Consider the following 22,769-nt stretch of genomic DNA (forward strand, 5'->3'; position numbering starts at 1 on the left):
TGCACCGCACACGACGCGTGAATATGTGGCGCCTACGCAGAATGCTATGGCTGTAGCCCTCTACTGGGCAAAAATTACAGTTTTAACCAAAGTTTAATGGAAAATATTAAAGTTAAACGCAGTGCCGTCGCTACCTATACGTGCAATACGCACTGCGAGTAGGGCAACACGCCGAGTAGGGCAACCAAATGGTCAGCTACGCCCCTGGTTAAACGCATGACATGTAGCCTATTGGATTTCCCAGGGCGCGCATTATATCTGTGCAAGTTTGGAACCAATTGCACTACTGGTGTGCCATTACGAAGCTGATAGGATAGGATAGGATATCATCAGTTATCATAGTCAGACTTAAAGCCGGACCTAAACTACCATTTGTTTTAAAAATGTGTGGTAGAATGCATTTAGATGTAGGGTGCGTTCGGAAATGCACCCTGAACGCACTGGTGTGCTCTCTTGTCGTTCGTTTATTCAGTGCACTCGGTGCGTTGTCGTTCGAAAATCCAGTGCGCTGCGCACCGGGTGTGCCGAGTGCCCGCACTGAGCGACCCTACCCTGAAGCTGGGGTTGTCCAGTGTGAACGTGTCACAGCTGTGGTCGTTCGTAAATAAGGCCCACTGAACCCCCTCTGTGACGTCACCGCCCACCACACTCAACAAACTGACCACATTCCCGGTGCGCATTTCCGAACGCACCCATAGTGTGCCACTATATTTTAAACCATGGATCTCATATAACTAAATCAAATTGGAATTGTGTTATGTAAAAGTAAAAGAAAGGATTGTAGATGGATGCAGTTCACAGGGTTTGTCTTTTAATAAAACTTTGAAACAGAGAAAACAAATTGATGAAAGTAAGGAGAATGGTAGGAAGAGTTTATTTTAACCCATTTAGACCTGGGAACGATTCTACAAATGCCTTCTAAATCCTGACAGTTTTCTGGAAAACCCCTATGTTTCTATGTCAGTCATTCTCAAACATTTTCATGCCGAGGACCCCCAAGATTATATGTATTTGGCCACCGACCCCCATCTGAAAGTATGTTGTTCCAGGGACCCCCCCAGAAGCAAAGATTTGAGTTAAAAACTTAGTTAAAAAAATAGCAGACCATTCAAGCCAACCTTTCATTATGTTTCACAGTCACTGTCAGCTATAGGGCTGATATTAGTTCATGACTCCTGAGTGAAGTCATTCAGAAAACCACATCATGGGGATAGAGCCAGCGACACGGACGCATCACTTCCGCAACGTCGTTGTCAGTAAACAGCGGAGACCATTTGGTGTGGAACACAAAAAAAGGGGTGCTGCTTACAGCTCACTGGAGTACAACACGCCACGCCAAGGTCTTTGGTGGAAATACATTAACTGAGTGGTTCTGAAGGTGAAAGCTGTGTTACGTTTTAGCAGGGCGTGTAAATATGTCAACTCAACAAACACTCATTCTTGCCCTGATGAAGACCCGGTTAGGTCGAAACATGTTGGCAGTCTTTTTTTTAACCCATTTAGGCCTGACGTCGAAATTTAAAAAAAAAAGTCTTCTAAATCCTGACAGTTTTCTGAAATACCCATGTTTCTATATCAGTGGTGCTCAATATTTCATGTCAAGGACACCCCAGAATTATCTGTATTTGGCCACGGACCCTCATCTGAAAATATGTTGCTCCAGGGACCCCCCCGCCCAGAAGCAAATATTTGAGTTAAAATCGATTTTTCAAAAATAGCAGACCTACAAGCCCTTAGAAAACATTCGGTGCCACGCTACGAGCTTGTAGATCTGCTATTTTTCAATAGCTAAAGCATAACATAATGCTTTAAAACACCAAAAGGGGTTCCCGCCCAGAATGGGATTAATTTAATAAAGGCTTTCCTCCTCTTTTTTTTTGAGTAACCCGGATCGTCTCTTTTTTTCTTCATATCAACAAACAAATCACTTGTGATGTGACGACAAAGACAAAGCATGTGAAATCTGGAGCAGTGGTAAACGTTGGAGGGAGGTAGAATATCGTCCGTCCCCCCCGTTTCTCAGAGTGCTTGCCTCTCCTGTCGCCCCGATCTGATGGAGGGGGGCAGCGGTGGCTCCGACGTGGGAGGGAGGCTGTTGTCGACGCCGTCGAGACTTTTGCGGCAAACGGGACAGGTGTCGTGCTGGTGAGGAAATGCACAATTTAGGATTATGTACAAATAAATAAGGCTATATCAAGCTTAAGTTATACAGCAGATCGTTTTCTATGGCAGTGGATTTTTTTTTAATCTATAATTTTGATCCCACGATTTTGTAACCCATTTTTCACCCCTGTGTCAATTATCTAATGTGATCCGGGGCTCTACACACCCTCCGCCAACCTGGGGAGAGCAACGGACTTGAACTCATGCTTCCTTCATGCATGAGTGTCCAAGTTGCTCCTTTACACCTGACAGGGGGGAGTTTCCCTGGTTGGAGGTATAGCGCGTGGAAGGAACACATTATTCCAACCAGTTCCATTCCCCTCCACCAGGCGCCCCGGCTGGCCAGGGGGAGGCAGTTTAGAGACCAGGATTACTGCATGTTTTTGTGAGGGCAGTGCATTTCAATGTGTGGTCCGGCCGGGGGCCCCTTATAGGTCCTCCATCTGGCCACGTTCTCAAATGAGGAGTAGTTTTAATTTCAATATAGTTCAAATCACTTGAACGGTTCATGAAATCAGGGAAAACTTTAACCAAATTAACACATAAATGAATAAATAAATAAAATAACCTAATAATTAACCAACATAAGCAAGACCTCTAGGTTACATTATCTACTGTTCTATTATACATGCGTTCGGGGTGTTTGTTTAATGACACCACGCATGTGACTGAGTTTATTTTCCTGGGTGCTAAAAGGAATGAGCAAAACATACTGCTCATCTATAAATAGCCAAACTTGTGTGAGAATCACAGATTTCCCGTGAATTTCACCAGTTACTTCCGTATAACATTATAGTCTCCTGGATTGTGTCGATTTCTCCACCGTCCCGTCCTCACGGAAAACACAGATAACTATATAGTCCAGGTCCATCACATTATAAGTTAGACTCAGGTCCCCGTCGTGTATGACTCTATGCTCGTGTCTCAGAGAGAGATGACAATCTCTCAACTTGTCCATCTGGATCTTGATTGATTGTACATTTGCGGCATTTATGTTCAAAGAGTGGGGGCTCGATTGCAGTGTTGTTTTTGGCAGCAAATTTCTATTTTAGTTTCTTGAATAGTTTCCATTTAGTTTTAGTCACATTTTAGTCACCTGGAATGTTTTAGTGTTAGTCTAGTTGCAGTCGACTAAATATCATAAGATTTTAGTCGACTAAATCTACAGTCGATTTAGTAAAAAAAATATTTTGGCGGTGCCTTGATGGCGTCGTAATAGACGATAGACGATCTACAAGCCCACAACGCGTCGCGACGCGACCTCTCTAGGGAGATGCCCGAGAGGCATCCTAACCAGATGCCCCCGAACCACCTAAGCTGGTGGAACACTTCATGACCATAGGTGAGAGTAGGAACACTTCATGACCATAGGTGAGAGTAGGAACACTTCATGACCATATGTGAGAGTAGGAACACTTCATGACCATAGGTGAGAGTAGGAACACTTCATGACCATAGGTGAGAGTAGGAACACTTCATGACCATAGGTGAGAGTAGGAACACTTCATGACCATAGGTGAGAGTAGGAACACTTCATGACCATAGGTGAGAGTAGGAACACTTCATGACCATAGGCGAGAGTAGGAACACTTCATGACCATAGGTGAGAGTAGGAACACTTCATGACCATAGGCGAGAGTAGGAACACTTCATGACCATAGGTGAGAGTAGGAACACTTCATGACCATAGGTGAGAGTAGGAACACTTCATGACCATATGTGAGAGTAGGAACACTTCATGACCATAGGTGAGAGTAGGAACACTTCATGACCATAGGTGAGAGTAGGAACACTTCATGACCATAGGTGAGAGTAGGAACACTTCATGACCATAGGTGAGAGTAGGAACACTTCATGACCATAGGTGAGAGTAGGAACACTTCATGACCATAGGCGAGAGTAGGAACACTTCATGACCATAGGTGAGAGTAGGAACACTTCATGACCATAGGTGAGAGTAGGAACACTTCATGACCATAGGTGAGAGTAGGAACACTTCATGACCATATGTGAGAGTAGGAACACTTCATGACCATAGGTGAGAGTAGGAACACTTCATGACCATAGGTGAGAGTAGGAACACTTCATGACCATAGGTGAGAGTAGGAACACTTCATGACCATAGGTGAGAGTAGGAACACTTCATGACCATAGGCGAGAGTAGGAACACTTCATGACCATAGGCGAGAGTAGGAACACTTCATGACCATAGGTGAGAGTAGGAACACTTCATGACCATAGGTGAGAGTAGGAACACTTCATGACCATAGGCGAGAGTAGGAACACTCCATGACCATAGGCGAGAGTAGGAACACTTCATGACCATAGGCGAGAGTAGGAACAGTCCATGACCATAGGCGAGAGTAGGAACACTTCATGACCATAGGCGAGAGTAGGAACACTTCATGACCATAGGCGAGAGTAGGAACACTTCATGACCATAGGCGAGAGTAGGAACACTTCATGACCATATAGGTGAGAGTAGGAACACTTCATGACCACAGGTGAGAGTAGGAACACTTCATGGCCATAGGTGAGAGTAGGAACACTTCATGACCATAGGTGAGAGTAGGAACACTTCATGACCATAGGCGAGAGTAGGAACACTTCATGACCATAGGCGAGAGTAGGAACACTTCATGACCATAGGCGAGAGTAGGAACACTTCATGACCATAGGCGAGAGTAGGAACACTTCATGACCATAGGCGAGAGTAGGAACACTTCATGACCATAGGTGAGAGTAGGAACACTTCATGACCATATAGGTGAGAGTAGGAACACTTCATGACAACAGGTGAGAGTAGGAACACTCCATGACCATAGGTGAGAGTAGGAACACTTCATGACCATAGGTGAGAGTAGGAACACTTCATGACCATATAGGTGAGAGTAGGAACACTTCATGACCACAGGTGAGAGTAGGAACACTTCATGACCATAGCTGAGAGTAGGAACACTTCATGACCATATAGGTGAGAGTAGGAACACTTCATGACCACAGGTGAGAGTAGGAACACTTCATGACCATAGGTGAGAGTAGGAACACTTCATGACCATAAGTGAGAGTAGGAACACTTCATGACCATAGGCGAGAGTAGGAACACTTCATGACCATAGGCGAGAGTAGGAACACTTCATGACCATATATAGAGTAGGAACACTTCATGACCATAGGTGAGAGTAGGAACACTTCATGACCACAGGTGAGAGTAGGAACACTTCATGACCATAGGGGAGAGTAGGAACACTTCATGACCATAGGTGAGAGTAGGAACACTTCATGACCATAGGGGAGAGTAGGAACACTTCATGACCATAGGCGAGAGTAGGAACACTTCATGACCATAGGCGAGAGTAGGAACACTTCATGACCATAGGTGAGAGTAGGAACACTTCATGACCACAGGTGAGAGTAGGAACACTTCATGACCATAGGTGAGAGTAGGAACACTTCATGACCATAGGTGAGAGTAGGAACACTTCATGACCATATAGGTGAGAGTAGGAACACTTCATGACCACAGGTGAGAGTAGGAACACTTCATGACCATAGGTGAGAGTAGGAACACTTCATGACCATATAGGTGAGAGTAGGAACACTTCATGACCACAGGTGAGAGTAGGAACACTTCATGACCATAGGTGAGAGTAGGAACACTTCATGACCATAAGTGAGAGTAGGAACACTTCATGACCATAGGCGAGAGTAGGAACACTTCATGACCATAGGCGAGAGTAGGAACACTTCATGACCATATATAGAGTAGGAACACTTCATGACCATGGGTGAGAGTAGGAACACCTCATGGCCATAGGTGAGAGTAGGAACACTCCATGACCATAGGTGAGAGTAGGAACACTTCATGACCATAGGTGAGAGTAGGAACACTTCATGACCATAGGTGAGAGTAGGAACACTTCATGACCATAGGTGAGAGTAGGAACACTTCATGACCATATATAGAGTAGGAACACTTCATGACCATATGTGAGAGTAGGAACACTCCATGACCATAGGTGAGAGTAGGAACACTTCATGACCATAGGCGAGAGTAGGAACACTTCATGACCATAGGTGAGAGTAGGAACACTTCATGACCATAGGCGAGAGTAGGAACACTTCATGACCATAAGTGAGAGTAGGAACACTTCATGACCATAGGTGAGAGTAGGAACACTCCATGACCATAGGTGAGAGTAGGAACACTTCATGACCATAGGTGAGAGTAGGAACACTTCATGACCATAGGCGAGAGTAGGAACACTTCATGACCATAGGCGAGAGTAGGAACACTTCATGACCATATATAGAGTAGGAACACTCCATGACCATAGGTGAGAGTAGGAACACTCCATGACCATAGATGAGAGTAGGAACACTTCATGACCATAGGTGAGAGTAGGAACACTTCATGACCATAGGCGAGAGTAGGAACACTTCATGACCATATATAGAGTAGGAACACTTCATGACCATATATAGAGTAGGAACACTTCATGACCATATATAGAGTAGGAACACTCCATGACCATAGGCGAGAGTAGGAACACTTCATGACCACAGGCGAGAGTAGGAACACTTCATGACCATAGGTGAGAGTAGGAACACTTCATGACCATAGGTGAGAGTAGGAACACTTCATGACCATAGGCGAGAGTAGGAACACTTCATGACCATAGGCGAGAGTAGGAACACTTCATGACCATAGGCGAGAGTAGGAACACTTCATGACCATAGGCGAGAGTAGGAACACTTCATGACCATAGGCGAGAGTAGGAACACTTCATGACCATAGGTGAGAGTAGGAACACTTCATGACCATAGGTGAGAGTAGGAACACTTCATGACCATAGGTGAGAGTAGGAACACTTCATGACCACAGGTGAGAGTAGGAACACTTCATGACCACAGGTGAGAGTAGGAACACTTCATGACCATAGGTGAGAGTAGGAACACTTCATGACCATAGGTGAGAGTAGGAACATTTCATGACCATGGGTGAGAGTAGGAACACCTCATGGCCATAGGTGAGAGTAGGAACACTCCATGACCATAGGTGAGAGTAGGAACACTTCATGACCATAGGTGAGAGTAGGAACACTTCATGACCATAGGTGAGAGTAGGAACACTTCATGACCATATATAGAGTAGGAACACTTCATGACCATATGTGAGAGTAGGAACACTCCATGACCATAGGTGAGAGTAGGAACACTTCATGACCATAGGCGAGAGTAGGAACACTTCATGACCATAGGCGAGAGTAGGAACACTTCATGACCATAGGTGAGAGTAGGAACACTTCATGACCATAGGTGAGAGTAGGAACACTTCATGATCATATATAGAGTAGGAACACTTCATGACCATAGGCGAGAGTAGGAACACTCCATGACCATAGGCGAGAGTAGGAACACTTCATGACCATAGGCGAGAGTAGGAACACTTCATGACCATAGGCGAGAGTAGGAACACTTCATGACCATGGGCGAGAGTAGGAACACTTTATGACCATAGGTGAGAGTAGGAACACTTCATGACCATAGGTGAGAGTAGGAACACTTCATGACCATAGGTGAGAGTAGGAACACTTCATGACCAGAGGTGAGAGTAGGAACACTTCATGACCATATATAGAGTAGGAACACTTCATAACCATAGGCGAAAGTAGGAACACTTCATGACCATAGGCGAGAGTAGGAACACTTCATGACCATAGGCGAGAGTAGGAACACTTCATGACCACAGGCGAGAGTAGGAACACTTCATGACCATAGGCGAGAGTAGGAACACTTCATGACCATAGGTGAGAGTAGGAACACTTCATGACCATAGGTGAGAGTAGGAACACTTCATGACCATAGGTGAGAGTAGGAACACTTCATGACCATATAAGGTGAGAGTAGGAACACTTCATGACCATATAAGGTGAGAGTAGGAACACTTCATGACCATATAAGGTGAGAGTAGGAACACTTCATGACCATAGGTGAGAGTAGGAACACTTCATGACCATAGGTGAGAGTAGGAACACTTCATGACCATAGGTGAGAGTAGGAACACTCCATGACCATAGGTGAGAGTAGGAACACTCCATGACCACGGGTGAGAGTAGGAACACTTCATGACCACGGGTGAGAGTAGGAACACTTCATGACCATGGGCGAGAGTAGGAACACTCCATGACCATGGGCGAGAGTAGGAACACTCCATGACCATAGGTGAGAGTAGGAACACTCCATGACCATAGGTGAGAGTAGGAACACTCCATGACCATAGGCGAGAGTAGGAACACTCCATGACCATAGGCGAGAGTAGGAACACTCCATGACCATAGGCGAGAGTAGGAACACTTCATGACCATAGGCGAGAGTAGGAACACTTCATGACCATAGGCGAGAGTAGGAACACTTCATGACCACAGGCGAGAGTAGGAACACTTCATGACCACAGGCGAGAGTAGGAACACTTCATGACCATAGGCGAGAGTAGGAACACTTCATGACCATAGGCGAGAGTAGGAACACTTCATGACCATAGGCGAGAGTAGGAACACTCCATGACCATAGGTGAGAGTAGGAACACTTCATGACCACAGGCGAGAGTAGGAACACTTCATGACCACAGGCGAGAGTAGGAACACTTCATGACCACAGGCGAGAGTAGGAACACTTCATGACCACAGGCGAGAGTAGGAACACTTCATGACCATATATAGAGTAGGAACACTTCATGACCATACAGTAGGTGAGAGTAGGAACACTTCATGACCATATATAGAGTAGGAACACTTCATGACCATACAGTAGGTGAGAGTAGGAACGAAGATTGCGAATGAAGAGCAGGAAGAGAAGGACGTCGACGCAAGCAAATTCTCGGTAGAATTTAAAAATAGCAGTGGTAGGAGTTCACAAGGACCGGCGTTGGCAACCACTGATCTAGGGCTCATCGTGAAGCAATTATTACAACATTATTATCCCATTCTGGGCGGGAACCCCTTTTGGTGTTTTAAACATTATGTTATAATTTAGCTATTGAAAAATAGCAGATCTACAAGCTCATAGCGCGCCACCGAGTGGCGCGCTACGAGCTTGTAGGTCTGCTATTTTTTGCGGCGCAAATCTTTGAATATATATTCTTTCAAAGTGAATGTTTTGAACTCATACAACATTATTATTACACAGTATACAGCAGCAACAAAACGGCTACTGTTTTCCCTGCAGGCCCTCCCAGCGACGTGTGGGTTTGGCGACAGACTGTCTCTAAAACCCACATGACAGAAACGAACGGGAGTATCTCATGTTGAAACCCCCGGGACGATGGACCACAGCCACTTCTCGTCCTTCCTTACCAGTTCGAGCCAAGGCACTATACAATCACCGTGGAAGTAGTGATGGCAGGGAAGCTGTCTGACTGATTCCCCCAGAGAATACTCCTCTCTGCACACCGGACACTCCAGTCGGCAGTCTGCGGGGAGGAGAGGAAAGGGAATGACAGTTCTTTGTTTAATGTGTGTCTTGTGTGCGTGTGTGTGTGTGTGTGTGCGTGTGTGTGTGTGCGACTGTGCGTGCATGCTCAACGTGTGACGTGTGTGTGCATAACCATTTTAAATCATGGGACTGATCAACAGTGTCATTTTAATCAAAGGAACCTGTTGGGACAGAATACTATTCTCTTAAGTTATCCCTGCTTTGTCAACATACAGTCAGTCAGGTCGTCCGTCCGTTCATACCTACAGAGATATGTCCATCTTTATGTACAGTATGTCCCAAACCTGAAAGCAATATCTCAGGATGTAAGGAACAAACGGTCTTGGACGTGAGAATGAACTGATTTGAATTTGGTGACATTTTTGGGGGATGTAAAACTTTTGAGTTACTGAAGTGACTTCTCTGACTGAGGTGTTCCGGGAGTCATGTCTCCCACAGTGTGTGTGTGTGTGTGTGTGCGTGCGTGCGCGTACACCAGTACAGTAGAGAGTGGTTATATGTCCACACGGGGAAACCACACCTGTTTGTTCCTGAGAGACGCCGACTGTTGGCAGAGATGAGATCATCTCCTTCTCAGCAGGGGGCGGCCCTGTGCTCTCTAGCTGACCCAGCAACTGTAGGAGGAGAGTGGAGGCAGTTAAAATTAACTACAATCAACCAAATTAAACTAGCAGCATGTCATTATAGGTGACACTGTTCAAAAAACCTTTCAAACATTTCCCTATATTTTTACACTACTTATGTGTGGTCCACATTCTGAAAGAGGGCCCATTTTTTTTATAAATACATAATTTCTGCTTTAACCCATTCTGGACGGTGAACCCCTTTTGGTGTTTTAACTAAGCGTTATGTTATACTTTAGCTGTTGAAAAATAGCAGATCTACAAGCTCGTAGCGCGCCACCGAGTGGCGCGCTACGAGCTTGTAGGTCTGCTATTTTTGAAAAATCGTGAAAATGCGGCACAAATCTTTGAACATATATTCTTTCAGAGCGAACGTTTTTTTTTATTTCGACGTCGGGCCTAAATAGGCTAAGTGGTTAAATACAGGGAAAAGTTCAGTTACTGTATTTTGAAATCCGTTGAACTGAAGAGTGAACATTTAATCTCCCAATAGCACCGTTTAGAAGAGAGAAGGAAAGAAAATCCCCTCTAAGGACTAGCATATTTAAGTGCTATAAATATGGACAAGAACCAATACAAGCAACTTACCCAAGAAACATTTCTGACTTTCTGACAGTCTCATTTCTATGACTCATACCGTATGTCCTCACTACACTACACTCTGGCAGAATGGAATGGATTCAGACATTTCTCTGTGTTTTACAAATAGATCAACTACAAAGAAATGTACACACACAGAGGGGGGGGGGGGGGGTTGGCAGAACGGGCTATTTTAACCAGTTCTGCCCGGGAACCCCTTTTGGTGTTAGCATTATGCTATGCTTTAGCTGTTGAAAAATAGCAGTTCTACAAGCTCATAGCGCGCCACCGAGTGGCGCGCTACGAGCTTGTAGGTCTGCTATTTGTTGAAAAATCGAAGAACGACTGACATAGAAACATAGCTTTTTCAGAAAACTGTCAGGATGTAGAAGACATTTTTAGAATCTGATCTCAGGTCAAAATGGGATAAGACAACGGGAACATAGCCTTTTACAGAAACAGAAAGAGAGAAAGAAAGAAAGAAAGAAAGAAAGAGAGAGAGAGAGAGAGAGAGAGAGAGAGAGAGAGAGAGAGAGAGAGAGAGAGAGAGAGAGAGAGAGAGTAACTGAATAGCAACTATAGGATAACAGTTTGCAGCGAGGCCAAAAAACATCTCAAGAGAATGCTGAGACAGACGGACGGACGGACGGACGGACGGAGAGAGAGAGAGAGAAACAAGAGAAGAGCTTATGGTTTTATTTGCTGGTGTAAGGCATGAGAGAAAAGGACAAGACGAGTAGAAATGAAACTGTGTAATGTGATTCTGTATATAACCGCGGAGGGAGTAGACTATAAGAAAAGAGACAGAAAAAAAAGAGACCTCACTGACCTCCGTGATCACGGCATCGAGACCTCCCTGACCCCACGCATAGTCCCCTGGGCTGGAGTGCAACTGTAGCATGCTGGATCTGACGGACGGAGATAGAATGAAGAGACAGCGAGAGAGAGGGAGCAGAATGTCAGTTTGTCATCAAAGGAAATAATGCAATTTAAGCCGTTCTGGACGGGAACGCCTTTTGGTGTTGAAAAGGGAGCATACCTATGTTCCTCAGGTTCTATGTTCCCCAGGTTCTATGTTCCCCAGGTTCGATGTTCCCCAGGTTCTATGTTCCCCAGGTTCTATGTTCCCCAGGTTCTATGTTCCCCAGGTCCTATGTTCCCCAGGTTCTATGTTCCCCAGGTTCTATGTTCCCCATGTTCTATGTTCCCCAGGTTCTATGTTCCCCAGGTTATATGTTCCTCAGGTTCTATGTTCCCCAGGTTATATGTTCCTCAGGTTCTATGTTCCCCAGGTTCTATGTTCCCCAGGTTCTATGTTCCCCAGGTTCTATGTTCCCCAGGTTCTATGTTCCCCAGGTTATATGTTCCTCAGGTTCTATGTTCCCCAGGTTATATGTTCCTCAGGTTCTATGTTCCCCAGGTTCTATGTTCCCCAGGTTCTATGTTCCCCAGGTTCTATGTTCCCCAGGTTATATGTTCCTCAGGTTCTATGTTCCCCAGGTTCTATGTTCCCCAGGTCCTATGTTCCCCAGGTCCTATGTTCCCCAGGTTCTATGTTCCCCAGGTTATATGTTCCCCAGGTTCTATGTTCCCCAGGTTCTATGTTCCCCACCATGCAAAAAAGGTTCTTTGTTCCCCACTTAGAATAAACCTAACCTAGTAATTTTAGTAATTCTAGTAAGACTAAAAGTATTTTAGCAACTTGGTCTTAGTGTTACTTTTAGTAGCACATTGTGATTTAAGCTCAGTCTTTGAACAATCCATTGAACTTTAGGCCTGCCTATAGGCTACTTAAACTATGTAGTCTTAGCCAACTAAAAATTAACACTGGCATAAAATAAACTAAAACATAATTGCTCAGACTCTTCAACAAAGATGGCAAAAACAAACATTCTTTGTTCTGTATATTACAATTGTATAGCACAAAACACTGAAGTCCTTAAACCAGAAACCTATAACGCTAACCCTAAACCCTAAGGTAAGTGGGGAACATAGAACCTGGGGAACATAGAACCTGGGGAACATAGAACCTGGGGAACATAGAACCTGGGGAACATAGAACCTGGGGAACATAGAACCTGGGGAACATAGGGATGACCCCGTTGAAAACTGCATTATGTTATACTTTAGCTATTGAAAAATAGCAGATCTACAAGCTCATAGCGATTTTGAAAAATCGTAAAACGTGGCGCAAATCTTTGAATATATGTTGAATATATGAATATTTTTAACTCAAATATTAGCTTTTTCAGAGGGGGGGGTCGGCGGCCAAATACAGATAATTCTGGGGGTCCTTGACGTGAAAAAGGTTGAGAACGACTGACATAGAAACATGGGGTTTTCCAGAAAACTTGTCATGATTTAGAAGCCATTCTTTTTAGAATCGTCCTCAGGTCTAAATGTGTTAACCCATTTTGGGGCGGGAACCCCTTTTGGTGTTTTAACTAAGCATTATGTTATACTTTAGCTATTGAAAAATAGCAGATCTACAAGCTCATAGCGCGCCACCGAGTGGCGCGCTACGAGCTTTGTAGGTCTGCTATTTTTTTTAAATCGTGAAAATGCGGCACAAATCTTTGAATATATATTCTTTTTGACGTCAGGTCTAAATGTGTTTAAAGGGTTAGTGGGGAAAATAAAATATAAAAGTGTTTTCCATTTACAGAGAAGCTGGTGCTGAGCTCTGGTTTCCAGTGTTGGCAAACAGGCCGGCCAAGAACTGCTGCACGATCCTTTTAGAAAGAGGGAAAAGACAAGAAGACAGAGACGTCTCCCGTTTAGAAGATGCACACTTTAGGAACACTTTCAACCTACGGTATGTAATGTATGCTATTAGAAGCCAAAATGTTAAATTTAAAAAATGTCAGCAAAACAAAATAGCAAGATACTGTATCTAGAATAATCAGAATCAACTTTATTGTGACATCACAGGATTACGAGTGTAAAAGAAGAAGTGGGTGAGATTCATAATCGTGCAAAAACTCCATCGTTTTTGTTATTAAGATAAAAATCACACCCGTGTGAAGTGAGGTAACATGTCGATTTGCTCCGACACTATGGCGTACAATTCTCCATTCATTCTCAATGGGAATTTAATCTTTGTGTAAGACGAAAATCTACACTAATAACTGAATATAGGAGGGGCTATAGCGCCCCTCAAAAAATGAAAAGTCACATGTAAGATTACATTAAAATGTAATTTTAATTTTATCAACCTAAATTTAAATGTAACTAGAAATGCACTCTATCGAGGTGCCACTAACTACAAGCTCATAGCGCGGCACCGAGTGCCGCCCTACAAGCTTGTAGGTCTGCTATTTTTGAAAAATCGTGAAAATGTGCGTCAAATCTTTGAATATATATTCTTTCAGAGCGAGTTTATAACTCAAATCTTTGCTACTGGGAGGGTCCCTGGAACGACATATTTTCAGGTGGGGGTCGGCGGCCAAATACAGAAAATTCTGGGGGTCCTTGACATGAAAAATGTCGAGCACCACTGACATACATTCTTTTTTCAGAAAACTGTCACAATTTAGAAGGCATTTGTAGAATCGTCCTCAGGTCTAAATGCTAAATGGGTTAATGGGTTATGTGGGTTAACCCATTCTGGACAGGAACCCCTTTTGGTGTTTTAACTAAGCATTATGTTATAATTTAGCTATTGAAAAATAGCAGATCTACAAGCTCATAGCGCGCCACCGAGTGGCGCGCTACGAGCTTGTAGATCTGCTATTTTAGAAAAATCATGAAAATGTGGCGCAAATCTTTGAATATATATTCTTTCAGAGCCAATAGCCGTTTTTAACTCAAATCTTTGCTTCTGGGGGAGGGTCCCTGGAACGACATATTTTCAGATGGGGGTCGGCGGCCAATTACAGAAAATTCTAGGGGTCCTTGACATGAAAAAGGTTGAGCACCACTGGCATAGAAACATAGGTATTTTTCAGAAAACTGTCACGATTTAGAAGACATTTGTAGAATCGTCCTCAGGTCTAAATGCTAAATGGGTTAATGGGTTATGTGGGTTAAAACCCATTCTGGGCGGGAACCCCTTTTGGTGTTTTAACTAAGCATTATGTTATACGTTAGCTATTGAAAAATAGCAGATCTACAAGCTCATAGCGCGCCACCGAGTGGCGCGCTACGAGCTTGTAGGTCTGCTATTTTTGAAAAATCGTGAAAATGTGGCACAAATCTTTGAATATATATTCTTTCAGAAGACTTTTTATTTATTTCGACGTCAGGCCTAAATGGGTTAAACCCGTCTCCACTCACCCCTCCACCGCGGGCATTGGGTCGGACAGGGACGACCTCCTCCTCTCTCGGCCAGGCTGGCGAGAGGGAGATTCCGTCTCTCTGGTTTCCGTTGGTCCCGAGGAGGAGGACGAGGAGGAGGTTTCAGAAGGACTGCTGGGCTGAGGAGGCTCTACCTCCTGAGAAGAGATGTGTTGAGGAAAGAGGTTGTGTTATAGATTGTGTCTAATGTCTGTCGGTTTTAACTATAGGCTATTTGTAAGGAGTTATGTCTGGTCATTTATTTTCTTTTGATCTATTTTTTTTTCCTTTTTGTCTAAATTCCTTTTTGTGTGTTTCTGGTTATCGTGGTATATTATATTGATTTTGTATGCACTTTATATTTTGAATACATAACTTTCGCAATTTGAATGGTTTTTGTCCTTGGTATGTACATGAATGTGCATACTGTAGGCTTTAATTGATATTTAAATTTCTGCTCAAAATGTTTTGCTATTTTTTGTGTTGCTAAATTTTGTATTTATTTTAATGTATTGTAAACGTTTTTTAATTGTAATTTGACCCCAGGAAGAATAGTCTCTGCTGAGGCAGTAGCCCGGGGTCCACCTATGCTTTCTATGGCATAGGCAGCTCCCGAATCTAGACGCTGCTGCGCGACATGAGACTAATTAATTAGAGCGACAGACTGCCTGGGCACACTTGAACTTCTATGCGCGGCCAAAGGAAGCTGTCTTTTGTGTCATTTCCGGGTTTTTAGACAGCTGGTGGATGGAAATGAAGCTCCACCCACGCGGCAGAATGCCACTGGGGCGGAGCTTTGCCGGGAATCTGGCCGACACGGCAATCTGCCGCCTGGGTGGAGCTTCATTTCCATCCACCAGCTGTCTAAAAACCCGGAAATGACGCAAAAGACAGCTTCTTCTGTCCGCGCATGGAATCTTAGGTGTGCCCAGACCCAGAGAGAGAGAGGAGTGTGTGTGTACGTGTGTGCGTCAATTTAACAAAGGTGCAGACGATCAGAAATGAGCAGAGAGTGATCGACGTTTGCGCTACTGTATGCCGAATTGAAGTGGCCTCTCGCTCCCAGACTTTGTTTTTTCTCCCTGGAAATAAAAATGTCTGGTTTTCCGAGGCTACTGAGGCAACGACTAATGGGGATCTAAAATAAACAATGAACAAACCTCGTCCAGGTCACTGGCGGACGTCACATCGTGGTTGGGGGCGTCTGAGTCGGAGTCAGAGGACGGGGGATCCGACAGCAGTGCAGAACGCTCCATGAACAGCAGCTGCCATAGCTTGAATTAAGAGAAAATTACTAAATTAAATAAAATTACTATTTTAATTGAACCACTTTTTAACCACCCAAGCATCCCTTATTCTGGGGGTAACATTTGCCCCCAAAAAAAGCTGATCTGCAAGCTCACAACACGTGAACTTATAGATCTGCTATTTTGGCTGAGAGATTTGGTGTAGATGTAAAGTACAGTAAAGGTCCTTCAGTGTTGATTTCGTCGACTAAAACTAAGAAGAAAAATGTTCGTCGACTTTTTTTCACTGACGAAAACTAAATGGAAACTAAATAAAAACTAAGTTACGGTGACTAAAACTAAGACTAAATATACTGACAATTTCGTCAATAAATAGAAACTAGACTAAAATGCTAGGAAGGGACTAGTGGACAAGAGATCCAGTATAAGTCATTTTACACTTGGTTGCATGCTGAAAATAGCAGATCTAGATCGGCTATTTTCAGCGAGTGTAAAAACAGTCATTACGACATCAAGGCCCGCCGAAATACAATTTAGTCGACTGAATTAACTGTAGATTTAGTCGACTAAAATCCTATATTTAGTCAACTAAAACTAGACTAAGACATTCCAGGTGACTAAAATGTGACTGAAACTAAATGAAAACTATTGAAGAGACTATGACTAAAACTAAAATCAAAATGTTCTGCCAAAAACAACACTGGGTCCTTGCAGACTGGCTAAGAGATTTGGTGTAGATGTAAAGTACAGTAAAGGTCATTGCAGACTGCTGTAAAGTACAGTAAAGGTCCTTGCAGACTGATGTAAAGTACAGTAAAGGTCCTTACAGACTGCTGTAAAGAGTTTTTTGAGCGGCGCTAGCCCCTCCTATGCCCAGCTTTCCGTGTTTGTGTGAACACAAACATTGGCTTGTGATTGGCTGATCACCCCATAGCGATGATTTCATTGGCTGAGCAAAGTACATATTGTAGATAAATGTGAGTGAGAGCCAAGTGAAGACGCCAAAAGTGATTGGCCGGGAATTACTTTTGTGATGATGTGATTGGCTGAGCACGGAATGTGATGGACTTTTTCTGGGTTTTCTCACCCTATTTCTGAAAAGACGCAGCAGTCTACAATGAACTTAACTCTGTTTTACTAAGATTAGAGGGTTTAAAATAAATGGTTAAACCAGATCAGATTGAACAGATTTGGAAGCAAAAAGGGATGTAAGTTTTTATACTGTACCTCCGAGAAAAGTGTGATTGGTTCATCGCTGGGTGCTGTTCTATTGTCCTCCAGGAGACTGGAAATTAAATGTGTAAATATAAGCATAATAATCGTGTAAAATAGAATAGATATGAGCAACATAGAGTCTGATAAGTTAAAGGGATATTTCACTTTCAAAAACACTTTTGGTCATTTTATCGTCTACTCAGGCTTATGTGAACACCGGGAACACCCCAGACAGTTTTTACGTTGCTTGATTCAGATATTTGATATTCATTTTAGCTGCCCCGCCAACTTCCTATACAAACCCATTGTAACTTCAAACTCTATTTTAATCATCTTAAATTCAATTGATTGACAACACACATCCTTGGTTCAGGTGACTGATATTGTCCTTCTAATTACTTTAAAAAAATGTTTTAATCATTTAAAAAAAAAAAAACATTATGGATCCTTATTCTTCTCATTTTCTAAAAATTTAAAATTTAAATTTAAAAATGAAAATGTATAGATACTAGAACTAGATGTATAGATACTGAAAATATGTTGTTGCAGGGACCCCGACAAGATTTGAGTAAAAAGCGTTCGCTGGGACAGAATATGCGCTATGAGCTTGTAGATCTGCTATTTTTCAATAGCTAAAGTATGCTTAAAACAACCAAAAGGAGTTCCCGTCCTGGATGGGTTAAAACATTTAGAACCCTTGGTAGTGGATATCTGGGACGGGATTTATATAGACATATAACTCGGATGTTTCAATAACTTGGTTGAGGTATAAGTTGCGCGCTCTGCTCACGCACAAGTAGGCAACTCGTGCGCGAAGCGCAAGTTGGAAGCTCGTCAGAGTGCATTTCTAGTTATGTCCGTGTCCCCTTTATGCCCATATATGGAGATTTCTGTACCTTTCTCTGTGTGAGTCTGTGTCCCTTTATTCCTATATATAGAGTTTTGTGTTCAGACATGCCCAAATATGGAGTGTTGTCAGAACAGCCCAGCTCCATATTATGGTCTGTCCAGAGCCCGGGCAGAGAGAGGCCTTTTGGGGGCGGTACTGGACAACCGTGGGTCCGACCGACGCGACACCGGGCACTGTCTGCACCCCCCTGTGGGGGTGTGGAACGCGTGTGTCGAATTTGAAGTCGGTGCGGGGCGAACGGTTCTCGAGTTACGTGGATTACAGACGCACACACATATACAGAAGAGACGTGGTGCATATAAGATAGAGATACTCTACACTTAAAGGACCACTTCACCACTTTTCAACATCTCTTCATACCACCATTTTTTCCTACTCAGTCTGTGTCTCATAGGAGGGCTTTGGGCAGTTCGGACACCCGTCCACCAGTGACATCATCATTAGGCAATTTTTTTTTAAAACAAGATTTGTTTTAAAATATATTTAGATTTGTATTATCGTGAGAACGATGGCTTCAACTTTTGCATTGCAACTTTTCAGGAAAAGAAAGCCTGCCGTTTCTATTAGCTTGGATTCACCATCGATGATGTCACTGGTGGACGGGTTTCTGAACTGCCCACAGCCTTCCTATGAGACACAGACTGAGTAGGAAAAAATGGTGGTGTTTTATCATGAACATTAGTTAGGACCAATTATAGGAAGATAAGTTGAAAAGTGGTGAAGTGGTCCTTTAATAAATAGTAAATATTAGGGGTGTATACGTTTTAACAGCGATACGACACGTATCACGTCACATGGTTGATGCGATACATGGACGATATTGGTTCATTATGGTGATACGATACGACTCAATGATTTTAAATCGATACAGTAACTATTTAAAATACATTTACATTATTTTAAATGAAGTAATTAAACCCCTCTTTTTCATTTTTGAGTATTGATACAATCGATTGATTGCATAGCAAAACGATTCGATACCGATTATTTCTATTGCAAAACTATACGATATTAGGGCTGTGAATCTTTGGGTGTCCCACGATTCGATTCGATTCCGATTCTTGGGGTCACGATTCGATTCAACTCGATTCTCAATCCAAAAACGTTTTTTTAAAATTCAAAAGCATTTTTTTTCCAGATTCAAAACTATTCTCTATTCAAAATGATTCTCGATTCAATACATAGGATTTAATCACAATCTACTCCAGTCTTGAACTGAAGTGACTACAGTAACTTGAAAATGACTGAAGACATGATGTTTACTGATGTTTAGGGTAAGCTTACATTTCATATCACAGACACCATGTAGTGAAAACTCCTGTAACTGTAACCAGAAAAAGAAATCAATTTTTGGAAATTATGAATCGATTTTGAATCGTTCATAACGGAATCGCAATTCTAATTCGAAGCGATTTTCCGATGCAGTTACTATATCGTTACACTCCTATAGTAAATATCCTTTGTATAGCGGGTTTTGGTCATGATTCACCAGGATTCTGGATGGCTGGATTCTATAGAGCGTCGCAGTCCCGCCCCCTCGAGAGAACCGGAAAATAATTCCCCTTTCATTTTCCTCATAGACTTTTCAAAAAGTATTTATTTAAAGACGTTTACGCTGCGGACAAAGCCAACTCTTGTCGTCACAAATCATGACAATAAACACAATGTTTTGGGCCAAACAAAGAATTAGAAAGAAGAGAAAAAAATGGCAGGTTACAACACTTTTTTGGTTGTTTTTATTCTTTGTAATTATTTGTTTGGTCCAAAATATTGTGTTTGTTGTCATGATTTGTCACAACTCGAGTTGGCTTTGTATGACGCTTATAAGGTAAAGGTCTTTAAATAAATACTTTTTGAAATGTCTATGGGAAAAACTGCATTGGGAATCATTTCCTGGGCCCTGGTAGGGGGCGGGACTGCGACGCTCTATATAGGCTTAAAATAACTGATATTTTTGTAAATCTCTATGGGAGAAAAAAAAGGAATGGCCTATTTATCAGTGGGTCCAGAAAACCACGCCCACTGCTATGCTCTCAGTCTATACTAGGAAGGGGGCGGGGCAACAAAAAAGGATATCTAAACATTGACTCAAGCAACTTACAAACTGTCTGGAGTAATCACATGAGACTATGAAAATGACCAAAGGTTTTGAAGTGAAATATGATATCCCTTTGCGTTTGTAATTGTAGCTACCTGGAGTCTTCTGTCACCTCTTCAATGAAGCCAGACTCACACCTGGGGCATATCAAGTCCTTGAGGAGAATTAACACACATACAGACAGACAGACAGTAGGCTAAATGAAAACTAAATTATATTTTTAAAAAAACCACCTTGCAGCACGCACTCTCTCTCTCTCTCTCACACACACACACACACACACACACACACACACACACACACACAGTCACACACACACACACACACACACACACACACACACACTACACGCACACACGCACGCACACACGCGCGCGCGCACGCGCACACACACACACACACACACACACACACACACACACACACACAGAGCAGGTGTCATACATACATACAAACTCTAATGTCTAATATAAAATATTAGTGCATTAATTTAACAATCTTTAGACGTTGTCTGCAATATGGTCACGGTGGTCTCATACACGCCCCCCTTGTGTTTCTCACATGCGTCTGACTTGACTACCGGTAACACGCACGCTCGCCAACAGTAGTACAGCCTACTTCTAAATATGGCAACGACGCAAAACGAAACTTGCTGCTATTTATTCTTCTAAAAATGAAAGCTTTTCACAGAACGTCATTCATCCAGGCCAATCAAACCACATAACCACGTAATAAAACAAGTATTTTTATTCTAGTATAGGCTTAGTAAATGGCACAGATTAATAGCATAATATAAAAGAAGAATACTTTACAGTATATCGACTATATCCTACTTTTCGAGAGACGCACAAACTCTCATTGCCTGGACGGATATGTTTAGTCATTTAAGGCCAGTCCAGCAACGGGTGTAAAAAACGCACACTGTCACTCCCTCAGTATAAACAACTCACCGGGAATTGTGGTTCAATTTCACATTTACAACAGTGACAGAAAAACCGGTGTTGTGTTGTTGCTGGAGCCTCCGCCATCTTCATAGTAGGCTGTGTGTATATATATATATAGCACTGTCACTGACATAGGTGTTGCACAGACACTGGTAGCCTATCGAATACTGTGACCCTCCCTCAGTGGGGTCGCTGTAGGGCGCGTTCGGAAATACCGCACCGGAGCGCACATACATGTATGCGACATAAATAGTGTAGACATAAATATCATGTTTTTTTTTTAGAATTAGGGTACAAAGCTCTGGTAATTAAGACTTTTGACCAAATTAAATCTCCCCTTAGGACCATTACCCTAAAATACAGGACGATTTACTCGACATAGATTGTTTTCATTATCAGACAAGTCATCAATGTGCGAATCAGCGTCACCTAAAGTAACACAATCCAATTGCTTATACATTCCGGTGTAATATCTGTATTTACAGTCGTTAACTTCGAGCTTGCCAGAGAAGGGTCAGTCGAGTCTGGAACTGGACTTGTAATATGTAGGTAGACCTATAATTTTAAAACTACTGGACTGCACTGCAGTATAGTTTGAAAGTGTAAATTACAAATCCGGTTCTACAACTGCAACAGCTGCTGGACGTCTCACAATTTAGTTTGCAATTATTGCATTATTGCAACACATTTGGCTTTAAGCACATTTCCAAATACTCAAACAAGATTCAACAAGAGTGAGAGTCAAATATATTTGAAGTAGGCTAAAGTTAGATTTAATTGTCAATGGCATTGGCTCTTATTTCCTAACTTATTTCCAAACTGCAAATTAACTAAATAGGCCTATGAAGTCACAAAATCAAACAAGTTGTCACCATGACATCATGGATGCAATTTTCTTCAAGTGCATTGGGGGGCACCGGAGTACCTATATTTCTAATAAGAGACTGGCTTGCTCACACACACATGAGCGGACTGTATTTACAGATGCAAAATCAGAATTGCAAAATCATAGTAAAACATAACCACAATGGAAGACATCATGGATGCAATTTTCTTCAAGTGCATTGGGGGGCGCCAGAGTACCTATATTTCTAATAAGAGACTGGCTTGCTCACACACATGAACGGACTGTATTTACAGATGCAAAACCAGAATTGCAAAATCATAGTAAAACATAACCACAATGGAAACAAGCCCTTAGTAGGACCTTTTAACATTATT

The 22,769-nt window shown here is 42.7% G+C and overlaps 1 protein-coding gene across 2 annotated transcripts; it reads right to left on the minus strand.

Annotated features, from left to right (window-relative positions):
• Nucleotides 1-804: 804 nt before the first annotated feature.
• On the minus strand, nucleotides 805-21,686 carry rnf115b (ring finger protein 115b). 2 transcript variants are annotated; one of them, XM_079523276.1, is made up of 10 exons: nucleotides 21,555-21,686; nucleotides 20,700-20,758; nucleotides 17,609-17,666; nucleotides 16,295-16,408; nucleotides 15,135-15,292; nucleotides 13,523-13,591; nucleotides 11,689-11,767; nucleotides 10,178-10,271; nucleotides 9,519-9,634; nucleotides 805-2,142 (listed from the first exon to the last, which is right to left on the minus strand). In XM_079523276.1, the coding sequence occupies exons 1-10, from the start codon at nucleotides 21,636-21,638 to the stop codon at nucleotides 2,020-2,022; spliced, it is 954 nt and encodes a 317-aa protein (XP_079379402.1). In that variant the 5' UTR covers nucleotides 21,639-21,686; the 3' UTR covers nucleotides 805-2,019. The 2 variants fall into 2 exon arrangements, with proteins under 2 accessions (XP_079379402.1, XP_079379403.1); XM_079523277.1 differs by having other exon boundaries at nucleotides 15,135-15,269; nucleotides 16,284-16,408.
• Between the last annotated feature and the right edge of the window lie 1,083 nt (nucleotides 21,687-22,769).

The sequence above is a fragment of the Electrona antarctica genome, assembly GCF_951216825.1.
Source record: "Electrona antarctica genome assembly, chromosome: 15".
In the NCBI taxonomy this organism is placed as follows: Eukaryota; Metazoa; Chordata; class Actinopteri; order Myctophiformes; family Myctophidae; genus Electrona; species Electrona antarctica.

Bases quoted from the DNA above. Each gene is read 5' to 3' on its own strand.
- rnf115b (XM_079523276.1), bottom strand. From the start codon at position 21,638: ATGAAGATGGCGGAGGCTCCAGCAACAACACAACACCGGTTTTTCTGT. The intron at 15,293-16,294 runs GTTTGTTCATTG...ATCTCTTCTCAG, and splicing joins CCGCCAGTGACCTGGACGAG to GAGGTAGAGCCTCCTCAGCC. The intron at 10,272-11,688 runs GTCAGTGAGGTC...CTCCTCCTACAG, and splicing joins TCGATGCCGTGATCACGGAG to TTGCTGGGTCAGCTAGAGAG.